At 48.3% G+C, this 17979-nt stretch overlaps 1 protein-coding gene across 8 annotated transcripts in view; it reads left to right on the top strand.

Moving 5' to 3' along the window:
- The window catches only part of znf536 (zinc finger protein 536), a 174878-nt gene that overhangs the window by 143342 nt on the left and 13557 nt on the right, over window positions 1–17979 (top strand). The window contains exon 8 of one of the 8 annotated variants that reach the window (XM_023953732.1): window positions 13591–13669. The exons of the other annotated variants lie outside the window; for them this stretch is intronic. Coding sequence (XP_023809500.1) covers window positions 13591–13669 — 79 coding nt within the window. The remainder of the gene's footprint in view (window positions 1–13590; window positions 13670–17979) is intronic. 8 annotated transcript variants of the gene reach the window in all.

Genomic DNA, 17979 nt, shown 5'->3' with positions numbered 1-17979 from the left:
CCTTTAGGCTCGTACGGCCATAAAAATGGAACGTACCATTGTCCTGAACATTGCACGCTCTTTTGGTGTCCTTCCGCCGCACTATAGTCATTAGTACAGTGAGAGTACTGGCTCCTTACTGTGTTTACGTGCTGTTAGGACCCCACACCATCTACACTCTGTTTAATTTCCTCATATCTAACCGTCATGAGCGTGCACGTATCACGGGAACAGCACAACTGGGTCCTGATGCAGTCCACGGGGTTTTGGGGGGCTTTAAAAAATGTCAAATCTGTACAACACGTCTACGTCTCCCCTACTTCCCCCTTACATGCTGTAGAAGTGTTTTCTACGACCTGTCGCCCGCAGCAAGCTGGTAGAAAAAAAGGGCAGGAACATTTTCTCTCTTCTGGTTCACTGAGCGGTACACGACCTTGATATGTCCTGCAGGTCACCTGCTCGACCTGCGCAGGTTTGACCATTTTCTACCTGCGGACAGTCCGTTAGGACGAAGACTTGACTCACGAAAGCAGGATCGCCAGTAGACGGAGTTCTGGTTGGACCACAGAGCCGAACGGAAAAACTGAACAATGGATCAGAACGGTCTGAGTGGAGACACTGTTGAAACCTGTTGATAGGCTGAAGGTCATCACGACAAAAGGAATCTGCTGTATTCGACTTCGCCGCCCGCCGTCTTCTCTCAGACGACATGAAATGCTTTGAAGACACGAAGAACCAAAAGCCAATGAGCTGCTGGATGACGGCCATGCATGACGGTCCAGCTTTGAGAGGAAACGCTCACCTGAATAACCTGGACCATTCTAGACCGGACCGGACCGGACCGCTCAGTGAAAAACTGGCTTAACATTCCCAACCAGATGTCAGGAATGGTTATCTACAGCTGAATTCGGACACCACGCTCACTACTTTTTGGGTTTTAACGACGGATATGACGTCACCGATTTCACAAAGTTAAAATCTTATTGATAAGAGCGTTTTGTGACGATTATGTTTGACTCCACTGTCTTCTGAAGATAAAAACATGGATGGTTTAAAAAAACAATACATTTAAATACATTTTTGTTTAATCAAAAATTGTTCCGATGCAATGCATTGTGGTCTATATTCACAGATCTGGTGAGCATGGAAGCACACTGGTTTATCGCGGAGACTTCTGGGAAATTTCTATGAAACTGGATTTTGGAATTGTAGATCCAGACAAACTAGAACATGGAGAACGCGCTATAGAGTGAGCAGGGAAGGAATTGGGACACAGCCTGGAACATCGTTTTTCCCGCTCCAGCGGCTGATGGTCGTAAACATATTCAAAGGTTTTTCTTTCACGTGCTCGTCTTTCCCTCTTTTGTGACTTTCCCACACTCCGGGATCCCTCTTTTCCTTCATCCCTCCCTCTCAGTGGCTCCTGCTCTCCTCGTTGCTCGGGGGCTCCTCCAGTGATTGAGCCATCTGGAGGCCTGTCTGCCCTATTGGGAGAGGAAGACGGCTGTTGGCCAAGCTCCTCCCCAGGCTGGTGCTGGTGGTGGCCGTACTACCACTTCATGGCCTGCAGAGGTGTCAGCATGTCCCCCCCCACACACACATTAGTAGAAAGGCTGTTTTCTTTCTTTTTGAGGAGCGGGCTCCACCTGTTGCTCCTCTTTTTCCGTCTCTCGTCACGAACTCTCCCGACGATGTCGGCCAAAACAGCGGAAGTTCAGCGGCGGGGATAAAAGAGGCAGAGACGTATGGTGGATGATTGCAAAGTCACATGACAGTTTTCCCATTCATTACTTGGGAAGCGGCGAGCAGCGTGGGAGCTGCTCTCGTATAAAATACATATGTCTAAAAGTCTGTGCATTTGTTTGTTGGAGTGCTAATCAAGTGCTTTTATGCTGAAGTCTGTGTACCCCCCGCCCCCCTCCACTCCCCCAGTTTGCACCGGGAGCAGCATAAGTGTGCACGGTTTTCAATATTGCACAACATGAGACAATGGGTTATAAATTGGCCTTCTAACTCGATATATTTGACATGATCTCTGCTTCCCGTCTCATTAGTTTGCTGTTTGTTTCTTTTTTTCGCCGACTCCTGTAGACTTTGTTCGGTTTGAGCTGCTCCTCTTAAGAATGCAACGTTCCCTTCCCCAGGCGCCCCCGACATGTGAGGAGGACGCCTCGGAGGAGTTGTACTCATAAAGCTCCTCATCCTCCGAGGAAGAAACACAGAGAGACACAGAGAGAGAGAGAGAGAGAGGGGAACAGTACCGGCGGCAGGCAGAGGCAGAATAACTACACTTACACAGCTAGTCGACACATAATGAGACGCCGCCGCCGCCGCCGCAACTTCAAGGAAAAAAACACGGATATATAAAAAACAACAGAGAGCGAGGCGGAGGAAGGGGGAAAACAAGGGGCTGGGGGGGATAAAAAAAAAGAGAAGAAACTATGTCAACTTTTATTTCCTCTGCTCTCCCACATCAATGGAGACGTGCAGCGATACTAATAAAAAACAACAAAAAAACGCACATATATAAATATGTACACAGGTACAGACGCGTGTTTGTGGCAATTAAAGACAAATAACTTTCCCGAGTTCTCGCTAAAACTCGTTTGATTCCGACATGAAGGAGCAAACTAAAGTTGGGAGCGGCGGCGGGAAATAAGACGAGACAAATAAGCAGGCGACATTATGACATTAGCAGCTGCAGAATGCTCTTAATGCCTGAGCAGAGGCGCCGCAAAAAAAAAAAAAAACAACCAAAAAAAAACCGCATTGTTGCGCCGAAAATCCCAGCCAGCGGATTTAAATGGCTGCTTTGTTTTATTAGGGAAATACGGGGGTGGAGGAGCGCTGCTTATTCTAATTACAGTGATTTAATCAGGATTAGAGAGGTTACCTGGATGAGGCAGGGTGGGGGGGGGCACCGTGGCAAGGGCACATGTTTTCAGATGGCAATGACTTCAGTCCCCCCCCCAAAAAAAAAAACAATGACCGTCTTTGCCTGTGAGTGTGTAAACACTGGCCTGTTTGTTCTGCCCTCCATCCCTCTTCACTCTATCTTTATTTCATTTCTCCCCCCCCCCCCCACCCCAACCCCCCAGTTAAACAGCAGGCAGAGGGAATCCATTTTAATCTGATTAATAACTTAGTTGATCACATATAACCCAATTTTCCCGTCAGTGCTGTCCTTGTGCGTCCAGCCACACCCGCGCTGACCTTTGCGGTTGCCTGGGTAACGCTGGGGCTCAATGAGCGCCGTTGTTCCATCGAAGATGCCTCACATGACAAAAAACAAGAAAAAAAAAATGAGATGTCTAGTCTAGGAGCGGGCGGGTGGGCGAGCGGGCGGGCGGGCGCGTGGGAACGGACGTCCCGGCGCGCTCACAGCCTTAAAACGCAGATATGGTTACATTTTCCCTTTTGAACGCAGCAGTTACTGTACTGAAGTGGGCTGGGGAGGGGCGGACACTGGAGGGCTTTGTCCCCCCCCCATGCTCACTGGTTATGGAAGAACACTTTTCTTCATCTTCGTCCCCCCCCCCCCCCCCCCCCCAACATATCTGTGATTACAGCGTTATGTGAGCTTCATTTTGAAGGATTTGTATTGAGGATCAGCAATTATGATGCCACCGAAGAAAGAAAGAAAGAAAATGTTCCTTCCACTTTTTTTTCCCACTCTTGTCTCTCTGTCACACACACGTGCATACACACACGTGCACACGCACTCACACAAGCAGGAAGTAGGAATCAAATATTCATGAGGTGGGCCGAGGCTCTCGTACGCCCATATGCTTCGCGCCGTTTAAGCAGCTTGCAGCGGACGCAGGCATCCATCCAGCCGAGTGTGACAGGGCGCGCGGCGCCGCCTATCATCAGCAGCGTCGGCCCCCCCCCCTCATCCCGTCACCATCCAGGTCCGTCAACTTCCTGGAAGTCCTGCGGGACGAAGGCCGGACCGATTTTTAACGCTTTCAACCCGCTCCTCATAACTATCCGGCCCAGTTAGGACCCAACTTTAAGGCTGGCAGTCGCACAAACAGGCATTTCAAGGCGGAACAATGGCAGCGCAGCACACCAACGCACAGAAACAGGAGAGCAGAGGAGAAGAAGGGAGATAAGCAGAGCTTGGCGGAGCTGGCCTCCATCTTTCCCCCCATCCTGACTGATCTGTGTGCTCCGGGGGGGCTAAAGAGACAAACATCATATTCTCCGTCTGCAGACTCTAATTGACTGAACAAGGATTGGTCACACTTTTAAGAAGCGTTCCATAATGGATTTCCATGTTTGTGTCTCTCTTAACTGGCGCTGCCAAGGCGCCGCATAAATGTTGTCTTTATTTCCGAAAAAAAACACAAAGAAAACAACGGCCCCCGCTCTCCTTCCATCATCCCTCCATCGCTCCTTCTTCTCCTCCTCCTTTCCATCGCTCTCCATAAAAGATGATATCAGTGCCACGGTCGGCGTTCGCTGCAAGGTCAACGGCGCCCGACAGATGACAAACGATCTCAAGATGGCCACTTCATCTGTCCTGTAGCATTTGGCTGCAGTGGAGACGAATGCATGCATTTTGTGTTTTCCAGGGGGGGGGGGACAAAGCTTTTTGGCCAAAAGCAAAAAGAGAATTTTTATTGTTCTTTTCTTCTGCCGCAAACATCCAGAAAAAAAATCTCGTCTTTCTAGACGTTTCTGTTTGGGGTTTCTAAAGTTCTGAACTTCACGCTCTCACCCCCCAGTTTCTCTGCGATATTGACCCCCCCCCCCCCCCCCCTCGTAGCCCCCCCCCCCCAACACGATGAAGTGCAGTTTATCGGCTTTTTGGGGGGAATGCAGAGGTTGCAGTATCGGATCTTGCACCTATTGAAGCTGACGCGGTATAACAAAGGGCCAAAAGTAATGATCATACACAAATATCAATATGAGAAAGAGTGTGTGCTAAAGAAGACACATGGCTATTGATGTTTAAATAACTGTAGCGTCAGAGCGAGGGGGGGGAGTATGAATCATATTTTCTCCCTGTGTCTGTGGAAAATAAAAAAAAAGGAACCTGATCGAAGTCTTCCCCGGAGGTTTCAGAGCTTCTCCTTTTTTCTCTGCAAACAAAGCCGATAAACGGCATCAGTCGCCGAAGTCGGGATCTGAGTGCTGCGTGGAAAAGGCCCCGATAAAAAGCCCCCGCCTTCAGAAGTGCAGCCTCCTCGCTCGCTCGCTGGTCCGTCCGTCCGGCCGGACGACTGGCGGATTTGCATTTCAAATCCTCGTATTTGAAGAGGCCGCTCTAAATGCCAGGACCAGAATTGATGACAATCAGCCCCCCATCTTCACCGCCGACATTAAAGCCAAACTGATGGCCGCAATAATAAAACACAAAACAAATATATATTTATCTTCCTGCGGCCCCCCTCCCTATCTCATTATTCTTGTATCACTTTACATTAGAATTTCAGCGCATGCAGCAACACGCTAAAATAAGAGAATAATCAGCGGGGTTCAGGCGCAGGATTCAGTGACAAAACAGTCGGGGGTGCTCAGCCCCCCCCCCCCCCCCCCCCCCCTCCGCCTTTTTCATCACTTTTCCATATTCATTTCTGTAATTTACAGTAAACCCAAAGCTGTCAATCAAACAGGCATATGAGATGAACGAAGCTGGGACTGAGTTGGAAAAACAGCTGCTGCACTGTTGAGGAGCACTCTGAAATATTAAAGCGCAGTCGCAGCCGGGCCCTGCAGCCGAGCTCTGCAGTCGTTTGCATCGTCTCTCTGCAGTCGCATTCTACAAATCATGCTCTGCAGCTGCGCTCTGCATTCTGCAGCAAGGTTCCACAGCCGGGGTCTGCAGCTGTCTGCACCTGCGCTCTGCAGTTGCATCCTACAACCACCTGCTGCGATGCAACCACGGTCTGCAGCCGAGCTCTGCAGCCCTTGGCATGTGCTGTTGCATTCTGCGGCCATCTGCAGCTGCGCTCTGCAGTTTCATCTGCGGCTGAACTCTGCAAATGCACCTGTCGCTACTATGCAGCCGTGGTCTGCAGCCAACCTCTGCAGTCGCATTCTGCAGCCATGCTCAGCAACTACCTGCAGTTACCCTCTGGAATCACATTCTAAAACCACATATTTTCTGCAGCAAATGTCTGCGGCTGCGCTCTGCAGACACATGCAGTATTACCACTGCAAATGTCTGCGGCTGCGCTCTGCAGCCGCCTGCTCTCCGTCTGAAGTCCAGCTAACACCTTTCCTGAATGCTGCTGCTTTTTTTCCTCCTTCTGCAGTCAAAGCTCAGAAGCTCAGAATTGTGTTTCTGCCGTCACCGATTCTGACGGTTCTTCTCTAAATGTTGCGTTTTGCTGATGATTAACAATAACCAGAGGTCACAGCCCCCCCCTCACAGATTTATTCCATCACATTAGAGCTCCTGTCCTTGAGCACGACAGCCAGCCCGAGAGCCCGGCGTCTGCGGCGCAGAGTTACGGCGCTCTCTTCCCTCCCGTCCTTGGGTTACTCAGGGTGTGGGGGCGTTGCGTGACTCAGACTGTTTGGGGCGATGACATCTGTCCTGTTAGGAGAGAGGGAGGGCGAGAGAAAAGAGGAGAGTGAGAGGCGGGCCCTGACAGCAGAAAAATTGTTTCAGCGAAGCGCGCCAACTCATGAGCCGAGTCAGAGCTAAACAATTACAGCATCCCTGAGTCCCCCCCCCCCCAAACATTTACAGTCCTCGGATCGTCTTCTGGTTCCTCCAGATGCTTTTCAGCGCGAAAAATCTGCACTGAAAAACCCGTAAACCCGATTTACAGCCAAAGGAACCTATTTGACCTTTGAACTTCCAAAAGGTGTTTGTGGGAAAACAGAAGCATTTTGAACAACAAGAACAATCTCTTTCCAGGCTTTTAAAGTTATTTTGACCTCCTTTTTGTTTGTTCATTTTTAGGGGAAACATATTAAAAACAGAAACATTAAAGTCAAAATGTAGAAAAATAAGAGATAAAACAGAAGAAAATGGACCCAGCGGGTTCTCCAGGTCTAAGTATCAAAACATTTTACTTGTAACAAACTATTTAAATGAGGTTATTTTTTTGTGTATTTATTGACTCGCATAACAATCTGGAAACATTTTAATCTATTAGATTAGTTGCTTTTGCATATTTTCGAATTTAAACTTTGGAATTCTTGTTCTTTTTTTTTTGGTTTTCGTTGGTTTTTCAACATTATGATGATCAAAAACGATGAAAAATCATTGAAAACACAAAAGAAAGAAATCAAAAATGAAATTTGAAAAAGATCTAAAATCTAAAATCTATAAACAAGCAAAAAATGTGGATGATTAAAAAAAAAAGGTTTTATCAAGAACTCATAGTTTAGGAAAACAAATTCTCGTCACTGACATGTTTTCTAGAACACTTTCTTGATCAGATTAATTTAGTTGCAAAACGGAAACAAGACAACCTTTCATTTTTGCACAATGTGTTAATAATTCCACAAACATCCGGCTTTTGTTTGGCTCATTTACTGTAATATAAAACCTAGTTTTTATACACTTTGGTCCGTTTTTTGTGACCAATTAGATTTTTTTTTAGCATTTTTTGGTTAAAAAACACAAAGTTTGTATTTTAAAGTAAACATTCTTCTCTCCTCCCCTGGTGTACGTTTCTGCTCCTGAACGTGCGCTGGTCCTTCAGCATTTGGAAAACCCTTCAAAGTGGGAACATTTGGTGGGACGACCCCCCTCACATGGCGCACTCCGCCCCCCCTTCTCTTTCTGGTGATGTCACCACCCCGGCGTGAATCACGAGGACACCGGTGTTCAGGCGCTGACGGAAAGCGCCTTCCTAACAAGCTCTTTTGGTCTTTTTTCCCCTTCCTCTCCTCTTTATCCTCCCTTTTTCCTGAAACAAGGACTTCCCGCTGCTCCCAACGACACCGCTCCTTATCCCCCCCCCTCTGTCGTGATGGCGGGGAGTCACAGGTGTGTGACAATAATTACACATACACTCAGGGAAAAAAGAGCAAAATAATGTGGCTCCCTGCATTTAATACGTTTGCAGTAAAACCGGCAGAGGGAGCGGAGCGGGAATCTTCTCGGATACCCCGACCTCTAACTTAATCATATGGCTCTTAAGAGCGGCCCGCCACCAGCTGCGGCTCCAGAATATGCCGGCAATATGCGTGTAAGGCGATACGCCGTAATTCTGCGCCCACTTTAGGCAGCAACCAAATCTGTTTATGTGGGAGACATTTAAAAAAGGAGGAGGAGGGGGGCTGGGTTGACAAAAGCCATCTGTCGGGGCACCGACGTGCACGCCGACATGCACTGGCAGCAGAAACCAAAAGGGTTTACCGTCCTGAGAGGAGAGGACGGGTGTGTCAGTCTGGACTCAAACCTGACGTTCACAGACTGAAGCAGAGACTCGTTCAGGGACTCGAACAGAAACTGAAGCAGAGACTTGATCAGGGACTCGAACAGAAACTGAAGCAGAGACTCAATCAGGGACTCAAAAAAACTAAGGCAGAGACTCTGTCAGGGACTCGCAAAAAACTAAAGCAGAGACTCGATCAGGGACTCGAACAGAAACTGAAGCAGAGACTCGATCAGGGATTCGAACAAAAACTGAAGCAGAGACTCGATCAGGGACTCGAACAGAAACTGAAGCAGAGACTCTATCAGGGACTCGAACAGAAACTGAAGCAGAGAGTCGACCAGGGACTCAAAAAAACTAAGGCAGAGACTCGATCAGGGACTCGAACAGAAACTGAAGCAGAGACTCGATCAGGGATTCGAACAAAAACTGAAGCAGAGACTCAATCAGGGACTCAAAAAAACTAAGGCAGAGACTCTGTCAGGGACTCGCAAAAAACTAAAGCAGAGACTCGATCAGGGACTCGAACAGAAACTGAAGCAGAGACTCGATCAGGGATTCGAACAAAAACTGAAGCAGAGACTCTATCAGGGACTCGAACAGAAACTGAAGCAGAGAGTCGACCAGGGACTCAAAAAAACTAAGGCAGAGACTCTGTCAGGGACTCGCAAAAAACTAAAGCAGAGACTCGATCAGGGACTCGAACAGAAACTGAAGCAGAGACTCGATCAGGGATTCGAACAAAAACTGAAGCAGAGACTCGATCAGGGACTCGAACAGAAACTGAAGCAGAGACTCTATCAGGGACTCGAACAGAAACTGAAGCAGAGAGTCGACCAGGGACTCAAAAAAACTAAGGCAGAGACTCGATCAGGGACTCGAACAGAAACTGAAGCAGAGACTCGATCAGGGATTCGAACAAAAACTGAAGCAGAGACTCGATCAGGGACTCGAACAGAAACTGAAGCAGAGATTCAATCAGGGACTCGAACAGAAAAACGGAAGCAGAGACTCAATCAGTGACTCGAATAGAAACGGAAGCAGAGACTCTATCAGGGACTCAAACAACCGGAGATGAGACTCGGTCAGGGACTCTAAAAAACTGAAGCAGAGACTCAGACAGAAACGGAAGCAGAGACTCAATCAGGGACTCAAAAAAACTGAGGCAGAGACTCGATCAGCGACTCGAACAGAAACTGAAGCAGAGACTCTATCAGGGACTCGAACAGAAACTGAAGCAGAGAGTCGACCAGGAACTCAAAAACTGAAGCAGAGACTCAGACAGAAACAGAAGCAGAGACTCAATCAGGGACTCAAAAAAACTGAGGCAGAGACTCTGTCAGGGACTCGCAAAAAACTAAAGCAGAGACACGATCAGGGACTCTAACAGAAACTGAAGCAGAGACTCGATCAGGGATTCGAACAAAAACTGAAGCAGAGACTCTATCAGGGACTCGAACAGAAACTGAAGCAGAGAGTCGACCAGGAACTCAAAAACTGAAGCAGAGACTCAGACAGAAACAGAAGCAGAGACTCAATCAGGGACTCAAAAAAACTAAGGCAGAGACTCGATCAGGGACTCGAACAGAAACTGAAGCAGAGACTCGATCAGGGATTCGAACAAAAACTGAAGCAGAGACTCGATCAGGGACTCGAACAGAAACTGAAGCAGAGATTCAATCAGGGACTCGAACAGAAAAACGGAAGCAGAGACTCAATCAGTGACTCGAATAGAAACGGAAGCAGAGACTCTATCAGGGACTCAAACAACCGGAGATGAGACTCGGTCAGGGACTCTAAAAAACTGAAGCAGAGACTCGATCAGGGACTCGAACAGAAACTGAAGCAGAGACTCAATCAGGGACTCGAAAAACTGAAGCAGAGACTCAGACAGAAACGGAAGCAGAGACTCAATCAGGGACTCAAAAAAACTGAGGCAGAGACTCGATCAGCGACTCGAACAGAAACTGAAGCAGAGACTCTATCAGGGACTCGAACAGAAACTGAAGCAGAGAGTCGACCAGGAACTCAAAAACTGAAGCAGAGACTCAGACAGAAACAGAAGCAGAGACTCAATCAGGGACTCAAAAAAACTGAGGCAGAGACTCTGTCAGGGACTCGCAAAAAACTAAAGCAGAGACACGATCAGGGACTCTAACAGAAACTGAAGCAGAGACTCGATCAGGGATTCGAACAAAAACTGAAGCAGAGACTCGATCAGGGACTCGAACAGAAACTGAAGCAGAGATTCAATCAGGGACTCGAACAGAAACGGAAGCAGAGACTCAATCAGTGACTCGAACAGAAACGGAAGCAGAGACTCTATCAGGGACTCAAACAACCGGAGAAGAGACTCAATCAGGGACTCAAAAAAACTGAAGCAGAAACTCGATCAGGGACTCGAACAGAAACTGAAGCAGAGACTCGATCAGGGATCCGAACAGAAACTGTAGCAGAGACTCGATCAGGGACTCGAACAGAAACGGAAGCAGAGACTCTATCAGGGACTCGAACAGAAACGGAAGCAGAGACTCAATCAGTGACTCGAACAGAAACGGAAGCAGAGACTCTATCAGGGACTCAAACAACCGGAGAAGAGACTCAATCAGGGACTCAAAAAAACTGAAGCAGAAACTCGATCAGGGACTCGAACAGAAACTGAAGCAGAGACTCGATCAGGGATCCGAACAGAAACTGTAGCAGAGACTCGATCAGGGACTCGAACAGAAACTGAAGCAGAGACTCGATCAGGGATCCGAACAGAAACTGAAGCAGAGACTCGATCAGGGACTCGAACAAACAGGGCCTCCAATAGAAATTGAAGCAGGACCTTGAACGGGGACTAAATCAGAGACTTGTGTAAAGACCTGGACTTGGAGGACCTCAGGCCGTCACACACCGGTAGCTGGTTTGTCTCCTGACAATCAGCTGCCGTGTTTGATGCTGATCTCTAAAAAATGGAGCTTTGCTAACCAGGAAGTTGTCTCTCCTGTTCTGTTGAATCAGAGCCAAACACCATGAACTCGTGAACGTGACCCGCAAAGACAAACTGGAATCTTCTGTCCGCCGACTCCCTGAAGGCGTCAGACGTGAACGGGACCTAAACTTTTCCGACTGAGTTCAGGCTGAAGCCTTAGAACCTCAACATTCACCAGAATTCCCATTTCAGGCAGGGAAAAACTCCCATCCTCTCATCCAAGCTCAGAGGCCAAACCTGGGATTCTGTTTTGGGGGGTTTCGTAGTTTGATCTGGAAGTTTGCTACAAACATCAACAATCTGAATAATTTATATTTAACCTAAAATATAAAAGATCATGCTGAGAATGACCTCCGCATATTCATGGGACTCAGACTGAAGTGTTTTTAAAAAAAACTTTATTGAACTAAGTTGGTTGTTTTTCTGTAAAACGTCTTTGCTCTGCAGACCTTTTTGATTCAGAACCGGTTCCAGGTGGAGCCCGGTTCTGGAGTCTGACTTTGTGGATCCCAGCTGAATGCCCTGATTGATCGGGGTGGGGGGGATGGGGGGTATAGTAACTTGCTGACATGATTGTTGTGAACTCAGAACAGGAAGTTTGGTGTCAGCTTTTCCTATCAGGCGTTGACTTTGCTTGGTTTCATGATGGAACCTCCAAGAACCGGTGATCCGGTTCGGTTCCAGCTGGACGGACAGCAGGTAAGCTGGGGGGGTCCAGTGGTCCAAAGACACTAGAGTTTTTTGGGGGGGTTCCACTCAAGGAAGCACTTAAGAAAGTGAGTCGAGGCGTTCAGAGAGGAGGCAGTTCATTTGTAGTGGGGGGGGGGGCAGGAGGGAAGTGCTCCAAACACTTCCACCCTCTTCCCCCCTTCCTTGTCTTTTCTTTTCACCGGGTCGCATCAGTGACGGAGAGCATGAGGAGTTGGGGGGGGGCTATCAAAGCCGGCGATGGTTGCTTTCAGACTTCAAACCCGGGGGCCCCCGCCTGCCCGCTCGCCCGCCTGTCCGTCAGCCCCAATCATGGCATCAGCGCGGCAGAAAGCCTCACGCTGGAGGAGAAATATTTGATCTGTCCTCTTTGGAAGGATCAACAGCCACTCAAAAGACGGGGGCCGTGCTGTCGGGGGGGGGTACATTTACCTTACAGAAATATGAGATCATTATTTAATTTAAAAAAAAAGCACAAATCTGTCAAAAAACAAAGTCGCATGCAGCTAAAAATGACACACAAAAAACATTTTTATGGAATTATCTAAACCCTGATAATTATAGGGGGGGGCAAAGCCTGATGGTGAATTTCAGCCGAGTTTATCGTTGCATGAAATACGACCCCCCAGAATAAACTAATAGGCTGATGTCTGTCCGTGTATCTATCAATCTATGTAGCCATCCATCCATCCATCTGTCTGTCTGCGCGTCACATGACAGATATTCATCGACGTCTCGGCAGACGGCCGCTACGGTTAGCTCCTAAATCCTGCAGATGACATCAGCCCTCCACACGGAGCCCTTTCTGTCCAGCAGGCGGGGGTCTTACCTGCCTCTGCCCCCCGCTGCTTGAGTCAGGGGGGGAGCGGTGGGACGGGGCGCTCACACACCAGCGCCTTCGGCTCAAATCTAATCGGACAGGCGGCCGGCAGCGTGTCGCTCTGCACCCCGTCACATCCGGTGGGAACAGACACGCGTGGGATTCAAACCAGCCACTCTGCTGCTTCCGGCCGCAGGGGAGCGGGGGCCGATGCGGGGAAAGTTTTTGCAGCCCCGCTGAGCTGCAGGCATGCACAAAATTCACAGAGAGGCGGGAAGAAAGGCAAGGCAGAACACATGTTCGTTGTGATCCGGCTCTGAGTGCTCGGCGTCGGGGGAATTGGAAGAGCGGCGGCAGATGATGCGTGTGTGTGTGCTGCCTTCAAACAATAAAACTATTTCATTATTTCCTTCTTTGAACGCCGGCGGTGTCACTCTGTGTGCGAGCGCGCTAACAGATGTCCACCCCGGTGGCTGCTGGGAAGCCACTTCAAATTCTGCACGTGTTAAATGACAGTGATGGACAGCAGGAAGTGCCTTTTTTTTCTTCTTCTTAAATAATTCAATAAACGTTTCATCCTCTCTGTTGACAAGAGCTGATACTTTAGAATGAAAAAAAACAACTAAATGCTATGAAACTGTGAACACGTTCTGTTCTTTTCTGATATTTCCTGGCACGCTTTGATGAATTGTGGTTTTCGTGGAGCGCTTTTCTCAGATCAGGAGTAGAATTTTCACGCCGTTTTTTTTTTTTTTTTTAAGAAAAGACCAATGAAAAAGCTAAAGGAAGAGGCAGGCACTCAGCCAGAGACGCAGACATTTCCCCAACACTAGGATGCGGGTAAGTGAGCCTCAACTGACCAGAAATGATTTGCCTCTGTCTGTTAGACACGTAATGGAGTCATTTAACTCGTCAAATTAGGAGTCGGCGCGATGCCGCATGCTTCATTACGGAGCTCCGCTCCGCATTGACGTCACAAACCATTTTCAGGGCAACATTAATGTTTTTTATCGCCCTGTGCAAATAAAAATAAAAATAAAAGCACAGGAAGACTTGACGCCTGCGTCTTCCCCGTGCGCGGCCCTGAGCTGCAGATGCAGCACGGCGACACGCACGGCGTGTGCAAACAGCGGCGCTCCTATCAGGAATCAGCAGAACTTTAATAATCCCCGCCGGGAGGAGCGGCCCACACTCCAACCACAGCTGCTCTGCAAAAGATCAGCACCATCTAGAGGAGGCAGCGGGAAACTGTTCCCTCCTCGCACACACGGATTGTTTCCACGCATCTTTTTTTTTTTCATGGGGGGGAGGGGGGTTGATCTTCTTTGCTTCATCTTGTTTAAGTTTGAAGGTGGAGAAAGCAGCAGCAGCACTGACCTGCAAATGAGAACCAGCCGACGACAGAAAGAGGAAATGGAACACATCCACCGAGTGTGTGTGTGTGTGTGGGGGGGGGTCAAAGGAAGTGTGGGGGGGTCAAGGAGGCGAGAAGTGTTTCTTGTCGACGGGGAGGTCTGACAGGCTGGTTATTGATGTGAGGCAGGACGGGGTTTGGAGTGCAGACCTGTGGGACTCGGAGTCCTAACGTGTTTACATGTCCCCCCCCCGTGCATACTCTACCCCCTGCTGCTGGAGCTGGAAGTGAACCAGCAACTGCAGAGCTGAGGCAGAGCAGGTTGACTCCTTCCCCAGCAGCTGCAGGCGTTTGTCAGCCCGGATTACTGCGATTGTTTGAAGATGACTGACAGCCAGTGATATTTACGCTCATGCACGTGCGTGCACGCTGCAGATTCCTTTGTTTTTGATGAGAGAGAGAGAGAAGAAAAACAACCAAAAAGCATCTCGCTGCCCGTCGCTTGTTGCTGACATTCTGCCTGTCAGGCGGCGATAAACGGGCCAGCGCCGGTGGCGGCGGGTCAGGAAACTTCTCCACCTTTAGAAGAAACGCCGTCAGAAGCTCCGGATGGAACTCAGAGAGATTCCTGCAGGATGAGCCTCTCTTTCTCGCATTTCTATTAAAGAGCAGCTCTTGGTCTCCTTCTGTTTCTCATTTGTCTTAAAGGAGATGCAGATTGATTTCTCCATCCATCTGGCCTCCCCCTCCTTATTGAATAAACACAGACATTTTATAGACACTGGTCCTGATGCTGCAATATTGTTTTTGACTCTCTCTGTTATGGATCGATCACCGGCCCGTCTGTTTATCTGCAGCGGGCGTGCACGTGCAGAGACAAGAGACGTGCGCGCCGTGCACACCTGTGGCCCCTCCGTGTGTCGCCGCGGCGGTTCGAGTCTGACATCGACTCCGCGGGAGCGCCTTGGCGTTGTTGCGTGTTATTTGTGCGCAGTGGAACTACTCGACGACTCCGTGGCTAATTATAGCTTTCCAGTTGAGAGGAGACACAGAGACGCGAGCACTTCTGTCAACTCCAGAGAAATGTAGCCTTTCCACCGCCGCCAAAGGAGAAGGGTCCTCAGAATGAGCCATAAAAAAGCTGCTCTAAGGTGACATGCGTTTGTGCTCACGAGGCAATAACTTACAACCAAAGCTTTCAAGAGGGGCGACAGCAGCATCCATCCAACCATCGGAGTTTTCCGTTGACTGGCTGCAGTTTCAGTGCCGTCCCTGCACTGATGCGCGGTGGAGGGGAAAGACTCCCCTTTACCAGGAAGCCTTAGCCCTAACTGCCCTTACAGGTGGATGCGGGCCGGTTCCGGGCAGGCAGGTGGCCTGCATGAAGTATGGAGGTCGTACTGGCACCTTACCGACTACTACAGTGCCACATAAGGACACCATACGGCCGTGTGACCCGTACTTCATTAGAACTTCCATTATCCTTACAAATACTTCTTGATACATTTACCAATGTAGCAACGGTACGTTCCGTCTGACATCATGACGTCCCTTGAGGTGGCCGTACGGGCTTCGAGGGAACTGCGAGGCACACCTGTGCTCCTCTCTCTTGACCGTCCACGGACCCAGACAAGCCAAAAAACCTGCAGAACCGTACAGGCGCATGTGCCTCCAGCAGAACCAGCCTCCGTCTGACCATCTGCCCGCAACATTTAGGGTCAGAGAGGTCAGGAAAGAAACAAACACGCATGGAAACATCCGTGTGAGACGCCCACTTCCTCATACGATCCTCCCCAGCAGTCCAGGCCTGTAGCAGCAGTCACTCAGACAACCTCTGCTAGAACCAAAACAGACAAAGATGCGTCTCTGAATGAAGGGACACACCACAGAACCACACACACCGGGGGGCTTTAACTCGCTGCACTGTCTGTCCGTGGTGATCTGACAAAAACACACGTGTGACCAAAACTCCACTTCACATTTCCACGTGAGGTGAAGCTGTCAGAGCGCCAGGGAAAATCTCGTGTTCATGTTCGCACAGACACAGCGGAGCCTGTTGGGCAGAGAGATCTCTGGGTTTTTGAGCGTGGCGGCGGCTCGGCTCACAGTTGAGTCAGAGCACCGATGGAGTCCTGGCTCGGTCGTCTGCTCCGTCCAGAAGGCGGCTCGGCAGGACGTTAGCCGGCTCAGCAGTCTGGGATAGCTGCCCGGGGGTCCCGGATGACCTCAAGAGTTAAAAGCAAGCAACGGGAGAGAGAGACGGAGGCATGGAAGGAGCTGACGGAGGGATGGAGGTGTGCAGATCCAAGCGGGACGGGGTCACAGGAGGAGTGTGAGACTGCAGGGACAAGCTGAGCGGCGACAGCTGAGGCGTTTTAAAAACCTCCAGTCGATGGGAATGGGCGGCGGCCTCTTCAGCTCGCCGTGGTCACAAAGGTGTTTCTTCTGGTGATAGACCCAAGAGAAGTCTGTTTGAAGTGTTCACTGAAACCTTCTGCTGTCTGGACTGACTGGCTGCTGATTGGTCGGTCAGATCAGACGGAAGGTTTGTGGCTGTAGACCTGTGAGGAATCCCAGAAAACACCTGTCTGTGCTGTGAACATTTTTGTGTTTTAGTTTGACAAAAGTACAAAATGGTTCTGGTTTTGTTTTACAGATGCACACATTTTAATTGCAGAAACCTTGAGTTTCCACTTCTAATGAGGAAAACTTCAATAAAAACACGACGTAAATTCCGTTTTTTAATTCCTTTTGGGTAATTAGATTGAAAAAATAAAACATTTGTCGTATGGTGGCCCCTCGCAATGTCGCAGTTCAGCTGTTTTAGTGTCATTTTGCCAGAATGTTTTGGTTTTTTACAGTGCGATGTGTTCTGCGTCCTGATTGACTGTAGGACATGTCAATCAATCTCCTCTGTGCTGTCAGAATTAATTCAGTTTGAAAAAATCAATCTTTGATCACAATCAGATTTTTCTCTTCATTCTTATGATCCTGGACTCCTCCAAAGGTTTGAGCTTTAAGACTTTGAACAGGAGAAAAGTGTGAAAAGGTTCATGTCCGTCTGAGAAAAGTGTAGAACGTATCTACAATCTATTCCACTGATGCAGTGAATTGTACATTAGGATAAAGTCTCCTTAATACCCTTAGGAATCGGCCTTTTTGAGTCTCTTCTCTAACTTTCCATGTTGCTCTGTTATTGAACTTTAAAACAGTTTTTTGCAGAAATGCTTGAGATTCATCTGTTTAGTACAACCCCAACGTCTTATTGTACAGATGTTTTTCACTACATTAGACAATAACTCCACAATTAACCTGAAAATGTACAAAAAACTCAATTCCACGTAGTAAATGTCTCTTTAAAATAATTAAATGAAGCTATTTTTTTATGTTTTAGCAAATGTAAAACACATAGAGACAAAATAAAAATGTATAACTTCAAAATCAAACCAAAGATATAGTCAAGAGTGTCTAAAAAAACTGTTGAATCTTGACTAATCTATACCAGGATTTTCACAGTTATGTGTTTGAAACCAAACATTTCACAGCCTTTTCAAACCTTCCTGTTACGTTTGAACAAAGATAACACTAATGGGGGGGGGTCTTATGCACGATGTGACTGGAAAATTCACTGGTGACTCCAGAGACTACTGAGGTTTTCCTTTATTGTGTAATTTAGAAAAAAAGTTGTCAAAATGGGTCAATTTTAGACTAAAATAAACCTCAAAAGGTTCAAAAACCACTTAAAGTTTAGATGTTACCGGGTAGATTTCTTTTATTTTTAGAGCTCCGGTCTTTC

Source organism: Oryzias latipes, chromosome 3 (assembly GCF_002234675.1).
Source record: "Oryzias latipes chromosome 3, ASM223467v1".
NCBI classification, from domain to species: domain Eukaryota; kingdom Metazoa; phylum Chordata; class Actinopteri; order Beloniformes; family Adrianichthyidae; genus Oryzias; species Oryzias latipes.
The sequence above is the reverse complement of the archived record's forward strand: the minus strand, read 5'-3'. Positions and strand labels throughout refer to the sequence as shown.